This window comes from Danio rerio, chromosome 20 (genome assembly GCF_052040795.2).
Source record: "Danio rerio strain M-AB ecotype USA chromosome 20, GRCz13ab, whole genome shotgun sequence".
NCBI lineage: Eukaryota > Metazoa > Chordata > Actinopteri > Cypriniformes > Danionidae > Danio > Danio rerio.
In genome coordinates, this window is record NC_141040.1 from 53,947,501 (window position 1) to 53,970,000 (window position 22,500).

The following is a 22,500-nucleotide window of genomic DNA, read 5'->3' on the forward strand; positions in this document are numbered from 1 at the left end:
GGTATAATTTTGTAAACTATAAATTTCAAAAGCCACTTGAGTAAGCACTATTTTTAATAACAGAAAAGGCAAGTCCACAATAAGAGCAAGAGTTGGATCTCTTGAAAGCACCATAGGCATAAGTACATCATAGAAGCCATTGGCATTGTCTTATTATGACCCACCCACGCATACATAACCCATTTTGGAAATTCAGCCCTGGCTAGCACTGCAAGATCCACGTGGTACTCTTGGATCTACTAACAATCAAGATTCGGACACAAATGTTCCAATAAACAACATTTGCAAATATATTGTTTGGAAATATCGTTCCGGACTTGAATATGATGGTAGTATTGTAGATTCTATTCATCTACTATATTCATAAGCATTACCAACCTGCTGGAACATCAAGTTCCACTCCAACCCAAACGCCCTTTGCAAAGTCAGTCTGTCCAACGTAACGGACTGTTCCAGTTTTATTGGTGCCCACAGTAACATATTCCCCCTCTTTTAGCCAGTCGGGAGCCTCAAGGCTTTCCTCAGAATCTGAAAGGATCTCCAGTGTCTCTTGAGAATCATTCAGTGCTGATAAAGACTCCATGTGTTTAGTTTTACCCTCCTCCTCTTCTTCGCGAAGGATCCCTTTGAAAGACTTCAGGCCAGAGGACTTGACTCTGTGGATTTGGAAAGGGTTGGCGGTGGAAGCAGCAGTGGACTTGGTGTTGGAAGGTGCTGATGGCTTATTCTTTACTGATGGCTCCGATGGTTTTGAGGCAGCTGATGGTGTTGATGAGGCTTTGGTTCTTGAATGAGATGTTTGGCCAGATGATGAGACGGTCTCATTTTGGTCATTGGTTTTAGAGGTTTCTTGAGCTGAGGACGCAGAAACAAGGAGTTTCTGAGAAGATGCATCTTGAGGAGACTCCTGACCATGTTCTTCTGATGTCTGGGATGCTGCAAATATCTGTTCTCCATGCTCAGGGTGTGCTGGTTCAAGTTTTAACTGTTGCTCTAGAGATGTGCTGCTGTTTGGCACAATCATATCTTCTGCTTTTGCGTCAGTCTTCTTGGGAACAGGTTTGTCTACTTTATCCTCTGTGCTGTTGAGGGGAGCGGGATCATTTAACGCTGCACACTCAGAGAGGGTTGCTGTTGAGACACTTGTGGAGATGTATCCGCTCGAGACGTCGCTAATGGAACTGTTTGTGGAGTCACCAACTGGGCTTTGCTTAGGGTCTTCAATTTCTACAGGACCAAGAGGTGGAACCTCCTCAATCTTTGAGGAAACAGGAGGAAGTTCAGCCTCTACCACTTCAGAAGAATCAAAAACAGGTGTACCCTCTCTGACTTCTGAAGAAACAGATGAGGGTAAGGACTCCTCAACCTCTGGAGAAACAGAAGAATGTCGAGCCTCTTCAAATTCTGGAGGAAGAGAAAGAGGTGTATCCTCTCGTACCACTGGAGAAACAGTTGGAGGTAAAACCCCTCCGTCCTTTAAAGAAACAAAAGAAGGTAGATCCTCATCAACCTTTGTAGAAATAGATGAACATAGAACCTCCTCAACCTTTGTTGAGGCAGGTAGATCCTCTTTAACCTCTTTGGAAACAGGAGAAAGTCGAGCCTCTTCAAATTCTGGAGGAAGAGAAAGAGGTGTATCCTCTCTGACCTCTGGAGAAACAGCTGGAGGTAAAAACCCTTCGTCCTTTGAAGAAACAGAAGGAGGCATAACATCTTCAACCTTTGAAGAAATAGGAGGTAGATCCTCGTCAACCTTTGTAGAAACGGATGAACATAGAACCTCCTCAACCTTTGTAGAGGAGGGTAGATCCTCCTCAATGTCTTGGCAAACAGATGAAGGTAGAACCTCAAGCTCTTGGGAAATACACAGAGGTAAAGCCTTCTCAACCTCTTGTGAAACAGATGGAGGTAGAACCTCAGCAGAAAGTTTAGTAGGTAGAACTTTTGGAAGAATCTCCTCGCTGTTTTCTGAATTCTCTGAAACTGGAGTCTCTATAGCATGGCTCTAAGGAAATGCCAGAGATCAAGCTAATTAATATTATATGCAATATTAAAAACAACATTAAAGTTAGCAATTGTACTACATAAGCAGATAAAGCTCCTCATACATGCAAACTTACTCTCTTGTTGTCAGATGTGGTTTCTGAGAATATTGTGGATGCCTTAGTGTTCTCTACTCCAGCGGGAATAACCGGAAATATGGGCACAAAGGCAGCAGGTTCTGACTGGTTGCATTGAGCAGCATCCTCTGATGTCGTCTTCAACATAAAACACATACAAATTGACAAGCACAAAGTATATATACTAAATTATTTCATCTAATAGGGATATACTAAATGTATTGACCGCCTGAAACCTATCGGCAATGATATGAAAAAGATTGATACTGCTAGTAATAATAACCTGGAGTTGAAGTTCTTTTAAATAATCCAATGTTTTTCTCATAGCAAAAACATGAAATAATTGCAAAACACTAAACATAATCTGTAAAAAATATCAGACCTGAGTTTATATGTACAAAATGTCAGATATTAGTGGGGATAGTAGACGGTTTGCACTATACTTGAGCGCTGAGACAAGACCATTGGTTAGTTTGGGCTAAAATGTCTCGGACAATAAAAGAAACCGAGCACACTGAGTATTTTTCTGGAGTAGCAAAAAATTATAATCTACATAAAACAACAGTACAGGAAAGTTTATATAATAAATATGTTCTATTACATGTCAAACAATCGTTTTTAGCTTGTAGTGTATGCATTTGACCAATATCGGTACCAAATTCAACATTTTGCGTAATATCGGTATCGGCCAAAGAAAATAACTCGTTTAGGCTAATCCCTAATATCTACATTCTTAACAAATGGTATGATTTATAATTTGAACAATTCCTTAGATAAACATTTTATATAAATAGGTTCCTACCGAACAGACCAGTCCAGAGCTCCCGATGTCTTCAAGACTGACAGACTGTACAACAATGCGTGGCACATTCTTTAAGAAAATAAAAGAGCAAAACTATTATCAGTTGCTTTTACAAGAAAACCACACATTTAGTCAAAAATACTAAAATGTTTGTTTAAAAATATATATATATAATTATTCAACAATTATGTAGTATTATTATTATTATACTCTAAAAACCCTTGTTACACTACTTGTTGCAGATTTGCACCCTTCAACATCGGAAAAATTAGATACTTCTTTACAGATCATGCTGCTCAACTTTTAGTCCAAGCTCTTGTCATTTCAAGGCTGGACTACTGCGAAACTAATCTCCCATCCTGCACTCTCAAGCCTCTACAGATGGTCCAGAACGCTGCAGCTTTACTGGTCTTCGATGAACCCAAGAGAGCCAATGTAACACCCCTCTTTACATTTACATTTAGTCATTTACTTGCTGTAGGCAAGTTTCAGGTATGTAAAGTGTAGGAAGCAAAGCATTAGTAATTTTTTTTTTAGTAATACAGTTAGCGGTGGAGCCAGAGAGGCAATTGCAGATTAGGAAGGAAAGTGGAGACTAAATAGTTGAGTTTTTAGTCGTTTCTTCAAGACAGCGAGTGACTCTGCCGGTCTGAGTTAGGGAGTTCATTCCACCAACTGGGCAGATTGAACGCGAGCGTTCAGGAAAGTGATTTCTTCCCTCTTTGGGATGGAACCACGAGGCGACGTTCATTCACAGAACGCAAATTTCTGGAGGGCACATAGATCTGCAGAAGTGAGAGCAGATAAGGAGCAAAGCCAGAGGTCGCTTTGTAAGCAAAAATCAGAGCTTTGAATTTGATGCGAGCAGCAACTGGCAGCCAGTGCAAACGGATGAGCAGCGGAGTGACATGTGCTCTTTTAGGTTCATTAAAGACCACTCGTGCTGCAGCGTTCTGGAGCATCTGAAGAGGCTTGATGGAGTTAGCTGGAAGCCCCGCTAGTCTTTATCTTTCTGCATTGATTACCGATTAAAGCTCTGCTCAAGTTTAATTCACTAATGCTTGCTTACAGGACAGCCACTGTATCCTCTTACCTCCACCTGCTCCTGAAGGTCTACATCCTCTTACCTCCACCTGCTCCTGAAGGTCTACTCTAGGAGCCTCTGATCAGGTTGGAGCACCACCTTGTGGGACTATCGCAGAGAGGCTAAGTCACTTTCCAAAACCTTTTCATTTAATGTTCCACACTGGTGGAATGATCTTCCCAATCCCACGTGGACTGTGGATTCACTGGTATACTTCAAACAACAACTAAAAACCCATCTCTTCTGAGAACACCTGGGGCCTCATGTACGAAGACTTGCGTGGAAATCTTACTAAAACATTGCGTACGCACAAATCTGTAAATGTGCGTACGCAGAAAAAAATTCAGATGTATGAAACACTGCGTACGCCGAATCTCACGCATATTCTTTTGTACATCTGAATGAACGTGAAACTGAGCGCAACATGCACGAGCACAAAACCCCTCCCTGCCTCCTCCCCCGTATGAATATGCTAATGACTATGCTAATGTCAAAACCCAACGAAAAAGCAATGGCAAAAGCAAGCAAAAAGAGAAACTTTGAACAGAATGTGAAATGGAGGTGCTGCTTTCGGAGGTAGACCGGAGAAAAGCGGTGTTATTTGCAAGTTTGTTCGGCGGAATTAACAACAAAAGAAAAAAATAGAGTGGGAGAGTTTAGCTGATACGGTTAACACAGTTGGGTCTGAACATCGCACTGAGTGCATTTAAAAAAGAAATAGTGTGGTTTATATCTGTAAAGTGTTGCAGTTCTCTTAGCAGTCTCAGTGGCGCACCTCATAAGAAGCATGTGATCATATACTGACACGTTCGAGCATAGACTCGGCTCGAATCCAGCGTCTGATGAATTCATTCTTCTTTTTTTCCCCCGCTACATATCAGATTTTGCCCACTATTTATCACGAGAAAGACAAGTAGGAATCATCAATAAGTTTGTGCATCATATTTTATTTGCACATTTATTGAATGGAAATGTTTCTGATTCACGCATGCAAATTTATCTTCAGATAGTGTCTTTATAGCAATGTGCGTGCAGTAGATTGCTCAGATTACATTGGGAAAACAGGCGACCGCTGCAAATTGTGCTTTAATGTTTAGCTGGTCAACTGTATGGTATGGAAATCTTACATACCTACTATATGAACCCGTCTCATACAGACGCCATTACAAGGATCAGACACTTTGTAGAGAAGAATTTAACACAACTGCCTCTAGGAGTCGCCAATGGAAATAAAACAGACACGCACAAAAAATGTGCGTACGCCTGCCAGAAAGCTGCCGTGAACCTGCGCACATTCCCACGTTCAGTTCATTGTTAGTAAATCCAAACGTGAGCGATTCTGAGCGTGAAACTTGGCGTACGCAAAGTTTTTGTGCGTACGCAGCGTTGATACATGAGGCCCCAGAACACTGGTGAATAATACCAAAACCACCTATAGAAACACTTTCTTTCTCTCTCTCAAAAAAAAAAACTCCTACTCTAGCATTGAATTCTAAGTACAAACAAGTTACTCTCAATAACTAGCAGGTCTCGTGTGCATTGCCTCTTCTTGTTGGATCTCTGAATGCGTCCTCAATTGTAAGTCGCTTTGGACAAAAGCATCTGCTAAATGACTAAATATCAATCTAACACTACAGGATGTGATATTTTCCCATATAATAATGTTTAGAGTCACAGCAGTTGTTGTTACCTGCTGAAAGGCAGCAGGAGATGGCAGATCCTTCTTCTCGTCTTTCTTAGATAACAGAGACTTGAACATCTTGGGTACTGGAGACACTAGAGCTTTCACTGGGGAAAAATAAGATGCAGCCAATCCTGAGAGACCTGCAGGAACACGGGTTTGAGGAGCAGCAGAAGAGAGAAAGATGGACGGACAGAAGAAAAGCAGAGGAGAAAAAGAGCAGGAATCCCATTTGAGTGACGAACAAATGCAAAGATGAAGCTTTAAGGGGTAGTTCACCTTAAAACTTACCCTTTACTTGTTCCAAACCTGAGGTTCTATCTTCTGTTGAACACAAAAGATGCTATATTTTGAAGAACGCTGTAAACCTATAACCACTGACCTTCACACTGAAGTCAATGGCTACAGGTTTTCAGCTTTCTTCCAAATCTTTAACAGAAGAAAGAAAGTCAAAGGTTTAGAACCAATTGAGGGTAAGTAAATGTTCATTTTGGGTGAAAATACTGAAGCTGCTCAGCTCTTCCAACAAGAACATACAGTAGCATGGCAATGAAGCACAGTACACTTACACTCCTTTTTAAAGGGCTATGAAACCCTCTCGTTTCAGCAGGGTGTTTTCACACCTCTACTTTGGAAAAAGTCGGAAAAGTGGGCGTGTCCAGCTCTTTTTAGGAGGGAGTGTCGGAGGAAGAAAAGAGGCTTGGTGTGGGAGTGTCTATTTGGGCGCGCTGAATTTCAGAGTCAAAACACACAACCACAGCGGACAATGTGACTGTGTTTACATGGACATCTGTAGTCGAATTATTTGCCAAATTATTAAATGGTGGACTTTAACTGCAGTTTGGCTCTTTCATTCAGGGAATTCATTCATGTCCCTCCCGGCAAACGTGATATTTGATTTGAGGAACTGCTCTAAGCGTGCATTTTTCATGCAATGTTTGATACCGCACGGCGAATGAGAGAAAAAAATCTCAGCATTTCCCGGAAACTTAGATGCACACGACAGGTAGTGTCAGAAAGCCGCGTGTGTTATTCCGGTCACAAAATCCAACACGAGGTTATAGTTTGGTTGTAACTGTTAGTGCTAACTTGTTTACACTCGGTGCAATAGTTTGTTTGATATGAATAAAATACGAACTGAATAAACAAAGAGCACTGGTCGCTCACTTACCAAATCTGTAGAGACAGGACAATCCACAGCAACTAGAGCCGCGTCTTTATTTAGAGGAGACTACAAGCGAATCCGGATCTCAGCGTTTGCAGATGAGAACAGCTCTCAGGTAAACAATAATCCTCCTTAGACATGTAAGTTATTGTTGTCGCACGTCGCGTACACTGTTAATCCAGACGTGAGTCTGAGCTCTCACAGAGAGAAAATGAAAACAAAACTTAATTCAGCAAACTATAAAAGCAACACTTCACGCTTGTTTTGCCAAAACAACGTGGCGTCTCTGTCATCTACACTCTGACAGTAATGAATATTAATGAAGTTGCACAATAGAGCAGGCTGATTGGTTTGAACCAAGCTTTACTCATGCATTAATGCATCACACTGTAAGACGTAATAAGACTCACTCTGGCACAGACGTCCAGTCTGCACGCTGGAATACACACTATTATGTCATGACCGTGATGCAGCTTCAAAAACTTGTTTCAAACCGGAAGTACGAATTTGCTTGAAATAACGCAAAAACAACCAATTTACACTCTTTAGTGAAATATAGGTGTCCTAATAGTGTTTTTAGCAGTGTGGGACACATATACCACTGTCAACAGCTCAAAAAAATGTGTTTTGGTGTTTCGTGACCCTTTAAGCCTACTTTAGAGGTATTTGATGGAATACACTAAAGTGCTGCTCCTTAAACAAATCGCCCTGCAGTGCTGAGTTGGTGCCCAAGCCAAATTATTATAACAAACACTTACAGTGCATGCGGAAATTATTCATATTTACTCATATTATTAGGGCTTACTCACACTATGCCATCCGTACCGTGCCCAGGCCCGTTTCCCGGATCGTTTGAGAAGTGTGAGTGCGCTGAATCAGGCTCAAGCACGGTTCACTTGGCCGGCCCTGGCCCGGTTGGAAGAGGTGTGCCTGAGCGCGGATCACTTGGGCTTTGGCGCGGTACGCTTGTGTGTGAGTGCAAAACGCGCCAAAGCCCGAAACTGAAAGCGAGACGTGACTTTTAAGGGGCTGTTTCATATGGATTTGTTAATCATTCTTACTGTTCAGTGATCGCAAACTGGCGTCGTTTATTAAAGACGAGAACTCCTCACTGCACGTCAGCTGCACCTTCAGCAGACCTTCTCATTCCTGCAGCACGAGAGCTTTATGATTGTTTATGAGCACCAAAAGTGGCGGATCTGTCCGGTAAAATATCTGACTGCGTGTCACCGCATCCCTAAGGACTGTTTGGCGAAATATTTGACTGCATGTCACTGCATGACAAACGACTGAAAGGATATAACTAGAGAAATCTCCACTGTGCTACTGGGTGAGAGCGTATGGCAAGCCGTTTTAGCATTTAAACCATGTTCTGACTATCCATAAATATATTTAGAGATATCTCTAATTATATTTTGACTTGTCATAATTATAATTCGACTAGTCAGATTGGAAATATCTGCAAATATATTATGACTGACTATTCATATTCCTCCATTGACTTCCATTGAAAAATATTTGCAGATATCTCTAAATAAGTTTTGACTAGCCACAATTGTAATTAGAGATATCTCCAAATGAATTTTTACTAGTCAAAAATCTATTTTAAGATATCTACAACTGTAATTCGACTATTAGTAAATTAATTAGAGATATCTTCAAATATATTTGTAAATATCTCTAAACATGATGAATTAAAGATATCTCTAAATGTATTATGACTAATAAAAAATCAGTTACAGATATCTTTAATTACAATTGTTACTAGTCAAAATTCATTTGGAGATATCTCTAATTACAATTGTGACGAGTCAAAACTCATTTAGAGATATCTGCAAATATTTTTCAATGGAAGTCAATGGAGGAATATGACTAGTCATAATATATTTCCAGATATCTCCAATCTGATTTCGTACTAGTACAATTGTAATTGCAGATATCTCTAATTGTCATTCTGAGTAGTGGAATTATAATTATGACTAGTCAAAATATAATTAGAGATATCTCTAAATATATTTATGGAGTCAGAACAAAGATTTAAATGCTAAAAAGTCTTGCCATAGAGAGCGCTTTTCACTGAAAAGAGCAGCAGCGATGACGTAAGCGTGCCGAGGCCCGATATGGTGTGAGCGCGGGCCATCGGGGGAGACGGGAGGGGGGACAAGTGTGCTTTGGCCCGGTTCGAGGCAACTGTACCTAGTGTGAGTACGGCCTGAGTGATAGATGTTATGTTTCAAAGTATTTGAAGAACAAACATAGGTATGTATATTTGCCATGTAAGTTTAAATGCAGGCACATTTATGTTGTATTTTCATAAATATCATAGTTCTGATAGATTATGGAGATGTGTTTTACCGTTTCTAGCCGATAGGTTGTGTCTGTGTATAAATTAAGACGCAAGTTTCATTTTCATTCTCTCTGTTATTGTTCGGGGCCGGTACGCTTGCTGGTTTATGACCTAACTAACTAGCTAGCTGCCAGCTACTAGTTACTAGCTACTAACAACTGTTATTAAACAAGGAAGGACGTCGAAGTTTGACAGACAAGTGTAACGTCAGTACGGCTGTATACTTTGTGGATGAACATTGTGTATGTGTACGCAATAAAACTTCAGCAGTGGCTCGAGTTGTATCCATCGTACTTGCCCTGAAACCCTTCCAGTTGGGAGTTTATTGAGGTAAAGTGAGTAACCTGATAAAAACTAAACACTGTGAATACTTCTGTACATCTGATTTTTCTGCTTTTTTATTTTGAATAAATTTGCAACAATTTCAAAAACTCTTTTTCCACATTGTCATTATGGGGTATTGTGTGTAGAATGTTAAGGAAATAAATGAATTTAATACATTTTGGAATAAGGCCGTAACATAAAAAATGTGGAAAAAGTGAAGCGCTAGGTCAAATACGCTTAAAAGGACAGTTCGGCCAAATCTTTAAATCCTGTGATCATTTACTCACACCTTTACATGTTCCAAACCTGTCTGTCTGACTTTCTTCAGTAAGATGTTTTGAAATGCTGCAAACCTGTAAACATTGACTTCCATAGTATTTGTTTGTCAATGGTTACAGGTTTTCAGCTTTCGTCAAAATATCTCCTTTAGATAGTTATCAACTTTGGGGTTGTGGTTAAGGGGGCCCCTAGCAACTCACTTGTTGTTGGCAATGTCACAAATTCTCAGTCTTTTTTTTTTTTTTTGCATGTTGCTAAGGTGTTCCCAAGCATCTCTTTATTGTTGTTGGCATATTTCACAGCCAAACATATGTAAAGCTTATGTAAGCTGTCTTAGTAAAAGAAGTAAAAGAGGATAAGCACAGTTACCTGGCTCTGAGTTGTGACTTTGCACAGATGATGAGTGAGATTTGCTCTTTGGGAGTGATATTGGCACAGAAATATCCTGACGACTGTCCCAGCCACCCTGCAAGAAAGCCAAAATGCGGACATAAACCACCATTGTGATAAAAACAACAACAACAGAACTTTTTGATATTGGTTTGATGGGTTGTTGCTAAAGTAGGACTTTTATTGCGTTTTTTCAATGGTTGCCAGGGTGTTGCTAATGTGTTCTGAGTGTTTTTATAATTTCCCTATATTGTCAGTGGTTGCTGCTAGCATTGCTAAGATGTTCTGAAGGCTTTTATTGTGTTGTTATAGTGTTCTTGGGGTTGCTAGGGTATAGCTAAAATATTTTAATGACTTTTATTGTGTTGTTTTAATGTTTCGATGGTTGCCAGGGTGTTGCTAAGGTGTTCTGTGTGTTTTTATAATGTCCCTATAATGCGCATGGTTGCTACTAGGATTGCTAAGATGTTCTGAAGGCTTTTATTGTGTTGTTACGATTTTCTTGGAGTTGCTAGGATGTTGTTAAGATGTTCAGGTGGCTTTTATAGTGTTGTTACAGTGTTCTTAGGGTTGCTAGGATGTTGTTAAGATGTTCAGGTGGCTTTTATAGTGTTGTTACAGTGTTCTTAGGGTTGCTAGGATGTTGTTAAGATGTTCTGGTGGCTTTTATAGTGTTGTTACAGTGTTCTTAGGGTTGCTAGGATGTTGTTAAGATGTTCTGGTGGCTTTTATAGTGTTGTTACAGTGTTCTTAGGGTTGCTAGGATGTTGTTAAGATGTTCTGGTGGCTTTTATAGTGTTGTTACAGTGTTCTTAGGGTTGCTAGGATGTTGTTAAGATGTTCTGGTGGCTTTTATAGTGTTGTTACAGTGTTCTTAGGGTTGCTAGGATGTTGTTAAGATGTTCAGGTGGCTTTTATAGTGTTGTTACAGTGTTCTTAGGGTTGCTAGGATGTTGTTAAGATGTTCAGGTGGCTTTTATAGTGTTGTTACAGTGTTCTTAGGGTTGCTAGGATGTTGTTAAGATGTTCTGGTGGCTTTTATAGTGTTGTTACAGTGTTCTTAGGGTTGCTAGGATGTTGTTAAGATGTTCTGGTGGCTTTTATAGTGTTGTTACAGTGTTCTTAGGGTTGCTAGGATGTTGTTAAGATGTTCAGGTGGCTTTTATAGTGTTGTTACAGTGTTCTTAGGGTTGCTAGGATGTTGTTAAGATGTTCTGGTGGCTTTTATAGTGTTGTTACAGTGTTCTTAGGGTTGCTAGGATGTTGTTAAGATGTTCTGGTGGCTTTTATAGTGTTGTTACAGTGTTCTTAGGGTTGCTAGGATGTTGTTAAGATGTTCAGGTGGCTTTTATAGTGTTGTTACAGTGTTCTTAGGGTTGCTAGGATGTTGTTAAGATGTTCAGGTGGCTTTTATAGTGTTGTTACAGTGTTCTTGGGGTTGCTAGAATGTTGTTACAATGTTCTAAACGTTTTTATAGTGTTGTTACAGTGTTCTTAGGGTTGCTAGGATGTTGTTAAGATGTTCTGGTGGCTTTTATAGTGTTGTTACAGTGTTCTTAGGGTTGCTAGGATGTTGTTAAGATGTTCTGGTGGCTTTTATAGTGTTGTTACAGTGTTCTTGGGGTTGCTAGAATGTTGTTACAATGTTCTAAACGTTTTTATTGTGTTGTTACGATGCTCTGAATATGTTTTGTTGTGTTATGGTGTTCTTGGGGTTGCTAGGATGTTGCTAAGATGTTCTAATGCCTTTTATAGTGTTGTTATAGTGTTCTTGGGGTTGCTAGGATGTTGCGAAGATGTTTTGAAGGTGTTTATTGTGTTGTTATGATTTTCTTGTAATTGCTAGGGTGTTCCTAAGATGTCCTGAAGGCTTTTGTTGTGTGGTTACGGTGTTCTTGGGGTTACTAGGATGTTGCTAAGATGTTCTGAAGGCTGTTATTGTGTTGTTACCATGTACTTGGAGTTGCTAGGATGTTGCAAAGATGTTCTGAAGGTTTTTATTGTGTGGTTACAGTGTTCTTGTAATTGCTAGGGTGTTCCTAAGATGTTCTGATGGCTTTAATAGTGTCACTACAGTGTTTGGAGGGTTGCCATGTTGTTGCTAAAATATTCAGAGTTTTAAACTTTGCTATAAACTTCCACAATGTATGTTGCTAGTAGTATTTTTAAGGTGTTTTGTGGGGCTTTTATTGTGTTGCTATAATGTTCTGATGGTGACTAGGGTGTTGCCAAGGTGTTCTGATGGTGTTCTGATAAGTCTATTGTGTTGCTATAATGTTCTGATGGTTGCTAGGGTGTTTCGATTGTGATCTATTTTGTTCAATCTTAGTGTTTAACATGGTTGCTAGAGTGTTTCTAAGGCATTTTAAGAGCTAAAAAGACTTTAATAACTTTTGTACAGCTTTCTCTTCTAGATATTAAGGGGTATCTAGACGGTTTGACTGCTAGGTGTTGCTACTATAGTGTTTGGGATACTTTCCACATCTATACTGGATGATACCTTGTGATAAATTGTATTGGCTGATACCAAACATTTACCAAATTGTAAATTATATATGAAAAATATGAACCAATATTTAAGGTGTTTTTCTCACTTTATAGTCTTCCATGTCTTGGCTGATGGACAGGTCTTTCTTGCTGCCAGAAAGCTGAGAATTGAACAGATACTGGGTTAGATTTATGCGTAATTTAGATGATTATTTTAGTCGTTCATGTCTTACCCGATGTACATTGGGTGAACTGAGGCAGCGTTTCGGAATCTTTCCTTTATCCGTCAGATGTTCCCTCACAGAAACCTCCTAGATTGACCAAAATACAAAGATGACATTAAGAAGGGGCACAAAATAGAGCTCGTATATTCTTAATTAGCCCTACAGTATGCAAAGTGACATTTAAAGGCTTAACTAGGTTAATTGGACAAGTGTAATTAGGCAAGTCACTGCATAATAATGGCTTGTTTTGTAGACAATCCAAATCAAATATTGCTGAAGGGGGCTAATAATTTTGACCTTGGTTTCAGAAATTACATTATTAATTAAAAACTGCTTTTATTCTAGCCGAAATAAAACAAATCAGACTTTCTCCAGAAGAAAAAAAATAGGAAATACTGTGAAACTCCTTGCTTTTTCACTGTGTGTCTGACCTGTCTGAGACGGTCCAGTGTGAGGATGTTCTCCACCGCTAACACACTGCGCAGGTATTTCTCAATAGCGGCTTCGCTGTCGGCTCCTGGGTTGTCGGTGCTGGTGGCAAGTCGAGCAAGCATTTCCCTGTCCTCCGAGCCCTGCATGTCCTGTCAAACACACACACTTCTGTTACCAGCCTAGTCAAAAAAAATCACATTCCTTTATACACAACAGACCATGTTTTTTTTTTTTGTGCTCGTCCTCCTCACGTACCCCTGGGATATTTGAGACGATCTCAAACGTGACTCCACAGCCGTGGATTAAGCTGCGGTGAGACATCCTCTTCAGGAGACTTTGAGCAAAACCCTGCAGGAATGAAATCAGATCAATACACAGCAGACATGTTATGACCATAGACTGTAAAATATATGGACGTAGTATCCGTGACGTCACCCATAGGTTTCTGAAGAGCGCAAAAGAAGCCACAAGTAGGCGCGGCCAACCGTCGCCATTTTGGTCACGCGTCATCACACCCACGGCGGGATACCAAACAAGGGCAAAGAGGCGGAGAGTGAGCGGAGCTACTGACACCTGCTAGCATTTAGCTTGGACCTGGTTCAGACACACTTTACTTTGGGAGAAACGCTTAATACTTTATCACCTGTGACTCGTTTGTATTCTGACCACTTGTGCTTTGTTGTACACTATATCAATAAAGTGTTTAGACTTTTAAAAACACTGCTTTAATACATTGAGCCACTAAACATTGTTCTTATGACATTTTTCAACAGGAGGAAAACGCGAATTACTTCCAAACACTTCAGATATAGTCTGTGTTAGTTAATATAAGACTATTGATGAAATCCAGCATAACACTGTATGACAACGCTTCAGATGACTGATCTAGAGCCTACAGCTAATCAATCCGTCAGATTCTGGAGTGCATTACAGCTCTAAATATAAATATAAACGATAAATGATCTTAAATAAAACAAATACATGTATAGAGATGGTATATAAGTATATAACTTTACTCACATGTGAAACGGAGGCCACGTGAATGGTTTGTGAGCACAATTAAGTGCACTCAGCATGCCATGCCATCTAATAATTGTGGGAAACAAGTCCAAAAGGCAGTTGACTGTGTAAAGCCACATAAAACAACACAGAAATACGATAAATATGCTGAGTTCAGTGGCTAATCTGCAGGATTCAGCTGAGGTGACGTTACGGCGACCAGCGAGACCTTGGTGTCAATTAAGTGACCACGCCCTTAATTATGCAAACTTAATATAACTTAATATAAAGGAAACGGATGAGTTATAAAAAAATTCACCCCCCTCACAGTTGTCATGAAGGGTAATATTAGCTGTATTAACCAAAATCTTTGTTTGTACCAGGCTGTAAACACCTTTTTTTCTGCTGTAAAGTTGGCCATTCTAACAGTGGGCTCAATTGAAATTTGCTCTGTTTTGGAGCCAGGAGCGGCCAGGACTAGCGGAATTTCGAATGAATTGCAGTTTTAGTTACTTCCGTATTGGCTTCCTGAGGGGGAGCGGGAGGTTGCCGCTTGGTTATGACATATCACCCCAATTTTATCCTCCTTACACTGGCGGCCTGTTAAGTTTCGTATTGATTTTAAAATATTGCTTCTTGCATATAAAGCTTTAAATAATCTAGCTCCTGTTTATCTAACCAACCTTCTGTCTCGCTACAATCCATCTCGCTCTTTAAGATTTCAAAACTCAGGGCTTCTGGTAGTACCTTGAATAGCAAAGTCGACTAAAGGAGGTCGAGCCCTCTCATTTATGGCTCCTAAACTCTGGAATAGCCTTCCTGGTAAGGTCCGAGGTTCAGACACACTCTCTTAGTTCAAAACTAGATTAAAAACCTATCTTTTTAGTATACACTCAATGCATTACATAGCGATATGACGCAAGAATGTGCCCCACGCTGGTTTCTGCATCTCGTTTATATACACTATGAACAGCAGCTACGCTAATTATTCTCTATTTCCACCTGGGGATACTCATCCCGAGGCCGCCAGAGACTGTGCAGCGCCACTGATGCGATCCAAGACCAGCGCGAGATGATCCCAAGGTTTCCATAATCCTGGACCAGGCCGTATCCTGAGGAGCAGATGTGGTGATCATGGAGGAGTGGAGAGCATGAGACTGATTCCTGCGACGCTACAAGGACAGACGAGTCTTTGCTGACGTCTAGCGTTCTCCAGACTTCAGCGCCGAAACTGCAGCTCTGCACAAGACGTTTGGAAATATGACACATGGTCGTGCCCATCTGAGCCTGGTTTCTCTAGAGCTTTATTTCTTCACTTTCGCCAATTGGTGAAGTTTTTTCCTCACCGCTGTCGCCACTGGCTTGCATGGTTCGGAATCTGTAGAGCTGTGCATCCATGGATTTGCTCTTCAGTGTTTGGACTCTCAGTAGTGATTATTAAACCACACTGAACTGAGCTAAACTGAACTTAAACTCTGAAAACTGAACTGACACGGTTTAAATTTACTATGATATTCTATGTGAAGCTGCTTTCACACAATCTACATTGTAAAAGCGCTGAACAAATAAAGGTGAATTGAATTGAACATGTTCAATAATTCACATCATGACCTAATGTGCATTTATATAGCACATTTATGGCCACAATCATGTAAAGTGCCATGGGATATTTAATGACCACAGAGTGTCAGGATCTCAGTTTAATGTCTCATCTGAAAGACGGCGCTCTATACTGCGGCATTAGGACTCACACAGACCGCAGCTTGAGTGCCCCCTGCTGGCCTTACTAACATCACTTCCAACAGCAACCTACTTTTTCCCCATGTGTTCTCCTTTCACCTACATTTTCAAGCACTTTATGCAAAATCTAGTAGCTGTTCAAACCTTAAAAACACTTGGTTGTACTTTGACTGATGTAATTTGTCCCACCTGTCGTCCGGTGAGGTTGACACAGATGCGTTTGCGCAGGACCAGCTGCATTTGTGCGGGATGGCTGAGCAGAACAGTGGTGCTGACGGTGAGGTAAACCCTCTGATCCTGACCTGTGGCTCGATTCAGCTCAGGGCTGTCGTGAACCGTGCAATCCCATGATGCCTCTGCTTTAACCTGTAAAGAGAGAGTTTGTCACATTTCAGGTTCAAGAAAGCGCTTTTAAGAACCTGTTAAAAAAAAAAAAAAAAAAAAAAAATCACCCAAAAATTGCTTAAGAATGGTTTTGATTAAGGTTCATGACTTGATCTTAGTTGTTGTTTTATTTTTTTAGGGATTTTCTGTTTCATTGTGGGTGTCACAGTGGGTAGCACGATCGCCTCACAGCAAGAAGATTGCTGGTTCGAGCCTCAGCTGGGTCAGTTGGCATTTCTGTTTGGATTTTGCATGTTCTCCCCGTGTTGGTATGGGTTTCCTCTGGGTGCTTCCCCTACAAGTCCAAACACATGCGCTGTAGGGGAATTGGGTAAGCTAAATTGGCCGTAGTGTATGTGTGTGAATGAGTGAGTATGGATATTTTCCAGTGATGGGTTGCAGCTGGAAGGGCATCCGCAGCATAAAACATTGGCTGGATACGTTGGTGGTTCATTCCTCTGTGGCGACCCCTGGTGAATAAAGGGACTAAGCTGAAAAAAAAAATGAATGCTTTACGGTCTCATTTAAAACTAGCTGTAGCGAATTAGCTCATAGGGAATCGAAGATTCATTTGAACGAGGTTTCAAAAGAATTGACTCTTTCAATCCAAACAAACTAATCGTCCAGCGATCGTTCGAACGAACAGTTGACTTTAATTACGGCTATTGCTATCAAAATAAAAACCCATTTAAGGTAAAGCAGGGTAGCAAGATCGAAGTTAGACATTAGTAAAGAAAGTAAAATAAAAGTTTGAGACAGTGTGATGATGGAAAAACCTCAGATTTTGTAAGACCAAACCAAGCGAACCAGCTCGTTTCGTTTCATTTACACCAGCTCAGTGTTGTCTGTGGATGAGTGTGTATGAGTGAGTAGCGGGTTGCAGCTAGAAGGGCATCTGCTGTGTAAAAAAAATATGCTGGATAAGTTGGCGGTTCATTCCGCTGTGGCGACCCCTGATAAATAAAGGGACTAAAGCCGAAAGAAAATGAATAAATGAATTAATCATTTAATCTTTTCTCTAACATAAAGGGCTGTGAAAAAAGCGCATCATAAATAAAATATATTAGAATTATTATTGCAAGTGAGCATATCAACTGGATCTAAATTTATATTGTTTATCTTTTTAGTAGTGTTTTTAATGTGTGATATGTTGTTATCTTACCTATTGTTATATATTCCTATTTATTGTTTTTATTGTTTTATTGTTTTTTGTCTTGTACGCGCTTTGAGCTTGAGAAATGTATTATTATTATTATTATTATCTTTTTTTGATGTTATGAGAACAGAAAAAGACAATTCTGGAAGCTTCCCGTCAAGATGCTACAGTATGAAGATTCATGATCCGGGACCAGGCCATATCCTGAGCTGCTGCTGCACTGATGGTCATGGGGAGTGGAGAACTTGAGTTCCAGCAACCCTCCAGGGATAGACGAGTCTTCACTGAGGCCAGCTTCCAGCCTCCACCACGGTGACTGAAGCTCTGCAAAAGACTTTTGGCTAGCGGAGAAATTAAAATGGTCGTCCCCAACTCAGTCTGGTTCTCTCAACTTTTTTTCTACACTCTCCTATCAGGTGAAGTTTTTTTTCCCTCTCCGCTGTCGCCACTGGCTCGCATGGTTCAGGATTGGTAGAGCTACGCATCGATGAATTTGCTCTTCAGTGTTTGAACTCTCAGTAATGATTTTAAACCACACTGAACTGAGCTAAACTGAACTGAACTTAAACACTAAAAACTGAACTACCATGATCCAGTTACTATGACCATTTATGTGAAGCTGCTTTCACACAATCTACTTTGTAAAAGCGCTATACAAATAAAGCTGAATTGAAATGATGCAAAATTCTGCTTCCTTACCTCGTTCTCATAGTGTTTGACTATCTGTAAATCTATGAAGTCCTCTTTATCTTCTCTCTTCAGCACAGCATCCAGACCTCCAGCCAGAGGAGGAGACAGATGATCATGAAGATCGTCAGCTGTAAATGACAGAAGACAACAGTCATTCATTTTCCTTCCGCTTAGTCTCTTATTTATTAGGAAACCCCACAGAGGAATGAACCAACAACTATTCCAGCATATGTTTTATGCAGTGTATGGCCTTCCAGCCACATCCCAGTACTGGAAAACACCTATACACATTCACATTCCTACACTATGGCCAATTTAGCTTATTCAATTCACCCATAGCACATGTGTTTGGACTTTTGGGGAAACCGAAGCTCCTGGTGGAAACCCACACCAACACGAGGAGAACATGCAAACTTCACACTGACCCAGATGGGACTCGAACCGGAAGAATTATAAATATTAGTAAACTTAAAAATTTATATGCTGTTTTTTTTATCAGCCAAATACAATACCACATTTTGACTATAACTCAACTAAGAATTTTAAGATGAAGCACAAAATAATAAACAAATAATGAAAACAAAACACTAAAACAAGCTACAATTAAAGCAATAAATGTTAAAGTACTTAAAAATATGAATGAAAATATTTTATTAAGAAATTAATAAAGCATACATCCAATAACACTCATTAAAAAATAAACATTGATTTATCTTTTTTAAAAAGCATATTATTTTATTTATTCTTTAATACTGTATTTATTTAATTTTAATTATATTAATTTTGTATTCATTATGATTTATTTATTAGCTTCGTGACTGGCAATAAAAATTTAAAATAAATGTTAAACTAATTAAAATATGACAGAAAATATTTTATTCAGAGATTAATAAAAGATACATCACATAACACACATTTTAAAAAAGAAATATTGATTTATCTTTTTTTAAAATATGATTTTATTAAGATTTTTACCTAATTATGTATTTATTTATTTATTTATTTATTTTTTATTTCATTAATTTTATATTTTTTCTGCTTTGTTACCTTCTTAACTGGCAATGAACACTTAAAATAAATATTTATTGATTTATATTTTTTTTAAATAGCATTTGTATTTTATTTATTTCTTAATCATGAATTTATTTAAATTTAATTATAGTAATTTCATATTTTTATGATTGACTAGCTTCTTAACTGGAAATGAAGACTTAATAAAATAATTTCTTTTATATTTCAAAACAGTAATTTTTAACAATTACTAACAATTACTAAGTAACAATTACTTTTTTAAAGAGACTAACAAAACATACATCCCATAACATGCATTTAAAAAAAATAAATATTAATTTATTAATTAATTTTATTTATTTATTTTTATGACTTATTTATTAGCTTAACTGGCAATGAATATGAATAAAATAAATGTTAAACTAATTAAAAACATGAAAGGTTTCCCAGTGATGGGTTGCAGCTGGAAGGGCATCGGCTGCGTAAAATATAAGGTACTACGCCAAAAAGAAAATTAATGAATGAAAATATGAAATAAAATATTTTATTAAGAAATTAATAAACATACATCACATAACACACATTTAAAAAAAAATAAAAATAAATTTTGATTCATCTTTTTTTAAATAGCCTTCTGTTTGATTTTTTCTTTAATTATTCATTTAATTTTAATTCTATTCATTTGATATTTTTTATGATTTATTAGCTTATTAACTGGCAATAAAGACTTAAATACAACCCATTTAAGTGGCATTTTTGCCACAATATCTATTATTATATCTCCGATTGTGATTGTGTAAGTCATTGTCAGAATTATAGTCATGATATATTATGATGGTCATGATGCTCACTCATACAGTAAAGCAGCTTACCATTGAGGTCCAGAAAGATGACTGGGATGTGGGTCTCCATTCCCGGCACAGGAACCCTGCAGGAACAGGAACCAGTTTCATGTACCCAATTACTGCTCAAAATTGGTTTTATTCTACAACTCAGCTTGAAAAATAATTAACTCTCTCAACTTGTACCAAACCTGTTTGAGTTTCTTTCTTCTGTTGAACACAAAGGAAGATATACTGAAGAATGCTGGAAAAAAACAGCCATCGACTTCCACAGACATCAATATTAGGAACAAAAAAGATGTACTATGGCTGTTTTCTACCCAACATTTTTTAGAATATGTTGTTTTGTAAAAATAATTAAAAAGTGGACTTGTTTAAGAGGGAGTCAATTTTCATTTTTGGCTGAACCGTCCCTTCAAGAAGTTGGAAAGGTGTACCTAATAAAGTGGCCGGTGAATGTATGGTGTCATGGCTTTGCAATCAAAAAAAGTCATTCTAATGAAAACCAATGTGGCCACAAACAGTAAATTAGGGAGAAAAAAATATATATATCTTAAGCTGCGCAAAAACTAGAAGTATATCAAAAGCAATGTTGAAACTAATCTAAAGAAATCTCTCCGCTAGCTGAAAGTTGTGGCCAAATTAAGACTTAAAATCCCCCCAGAGTTTATGAAAACATCCACAAAAAGTACACAAGGGTCAAGCACATTTTTTTAAAATGTATGCACACCTTTGAGTTTCCATTAAGCATGTTTTTTTATTGTGATAGTCCAAAAAGGAGCATAAAACCAGGTGGATGGAAACATGGTTAAACCCTCACCACTCGGCTGGGGCTCCCGGGATCCCACTGCCAGCAGAGGGCACCAGCACAGAGTTTCTCTCCTCTGTTAGGGTCAGACGACACTCCAGCAGCTGAGACTCGCTCTCCACATCTTCCTCTGACTTATCTACGTGTACCAGAAGAAAGAGTCACGTCTGAGAATTTATCAACCCATAATGCAGTTCATCTAAATCAGAGATGGCGCCCTCTTACTTTGCTTGCTAACAAGTTTCTGGAGACGCTGGTCCAGATATTCCTGACGCTGAGTCAGAGCTGTGAGCCACTTCGCCCTCAGTCTCTCCAGATCAACCTCCTATAGAACAAACACAAATGAAAGCGCGCGCACACACACACACACACACACACACACACACAAATCCATAAACACGCATGTAGGCGCACGCACGCACGCACGCACACACACACACACAAACAAACAAACAAACAAACAAACAAACACAAACGCACATGAACAGGCACACACATGCACGCGCACACACACACGTCCCATTCACCAATTTCAATTCACCTATTTTTTTATTAGTTAAAAAATAAATAATTACAAAAAAACAACAGTAATAAACAAAAGTGACAACTCTAGTGGTTCACAGATAATTGTAGAGAGTGTAATAAATTCATTACCTGGTAACTGTCCATATCTTTATCTCCCACCTACACAAATGACACACACAAAAAACCCTCAGTCCAAACCTGAGCTCATCAGTAAACACACATGCATCTCATTCATCAATTATAACTGTGTACAATCAATCATGAGTGTGGAGAACTCTTCATTGGGTTTAGCAGGAGTGCAGTGTACATTTTGCTCTTATTCTGATGTTGATCAATGCAAATGATATGACCATCCACCAAGAGGAGCTTAAATGGTGCATTTAAATTATGCATGCACAAAAAATACAGTGAATTTTTTAAGATTTATGTAGAACAGATCATTTATTATACCTTTACATTTTGTTTTTTTAAATAATGTGCATTATTTTGCAATTATATGCATTAAATAATTTTAAATGTCACATTTTAAAAATAATATTAAATTAATGATTTTGATGATTACTTATGGCCCATGGTTCAAAATGCATACTACAAATTACAAAAAATAAATAAACATTTGATGACTTGCTAATAAAGCAACATTTGTGCAATAAAATGCATTTAAAGTAAAATAATAAATACAAACAAAAGGTGAATTTAAATGTGGCCTTAGCAAAAAAAAGTAAATCGTAAAGTTAGAAAAGTAACCAAAAACTAATAAAATAATAAATAATAACAGGATAATAAAATAATTAAATGCAACAAATAAAAACAACAAATAAATAAAATTCAATTAATCAATTTTTAAAAAGAAAAAGAAATAGTACAAATCTATGAATTTACTGTGGCATTTCAAAATCTCAATTTTTTTTGCCTTCAGTTGGTCCAAAATGCTGATTCATCTGTAATAGCAGAAAACACGACCACATCACCCCTCTTCTAAGAGGCCTCCATTGGCTGCCTTTCCAATT

At 38.6% G+C, this 22,500-nt stretch overlaps 1 protein-coding gene across 7 annotated transcripts in view; it reads right to left on the reverse strand.

Annotated features, from left to right (window-relative positions):
* Nucleotides 1-22,500, reverse strand: part of kif13bb (kinesin family member 13Bb) — an 84,771-nt gene that overhangs the window by 2,853 nt on the left and 59,418 nt on the right. For 2 of the 7 annotated variants that reach the window (XM_087298620.1, XM_087298621.1), the window contains 16 exons: nucleotides 21,620-21,649; nucleotides 21,191-21,290; nucleotides 20,978-21,104; nucleotides 20,188-20,243; nucleotides 18,314-18,432; nucleotides 16,264-16,440; nucleotides 13,591-13,683; nucleotides 13,335-13,484; nucleotides 12,913-12,990; nucleotides 12,787-12,840; nucleotides 10,172-10,268; nucleotides 5,697-5,830; nucleotides 2,923-2,991; nucleotides 2,121-2,258; nucleotides 1,781-2,005; nucleotides 379-1,537 (listed from right to left, as the gene is read on the reverse strand). In XM_087298620.1, coding sequence (XP_087154746.1) covers nucleotides 379-1,537; nucleotides 1,781-2,005; nucleotides 2,121-2,258; nucleotides 2,923-2,991; nucleotides 5,697-5,830; nucleotides 10,172-10,268; nucleotides 12,787-12,840; nucleotides 12,913-12,990; nucleotides 13,335-13,484; nucleotides 13,591-13,683; nucleotides 16,264-16,440; nucleotides 18,314-18,432; nucleotides 20,188-20,243; nucleotides 20,978-21,104; nucleotides 21,191-21,290; nucleotides 21,620-21,649 — 2,806 coding nt within the window. Of the gene's footprint in view, nucleotides 1-378; nucleotides 2,006-2,108; nucleotides 2,259-2,922; nucleotides 2,992-5,696; nucleotides 5,831-10,171; nucleotides 10,269-12,786; nucleotides 12,841-12,912; nucleotides 12,991-13,334; nucleotides 13,485-13,590; nucleotides 13,684-16,263; nucleotides 16,441-18,313; nucleotides 18,433-20,187; nucleotides 20,244-20,977; nucleotides 21,105-21,190; nucleotides 21,291-21,619; nucleotides 21,650-22,500 lie in introns of all 7 variants that reach the window. The other 5 variants (XM_087298616.1, XM_087298618.1, XM_087298615.1 and 2 more) reach the window with 3 other exon arrangements.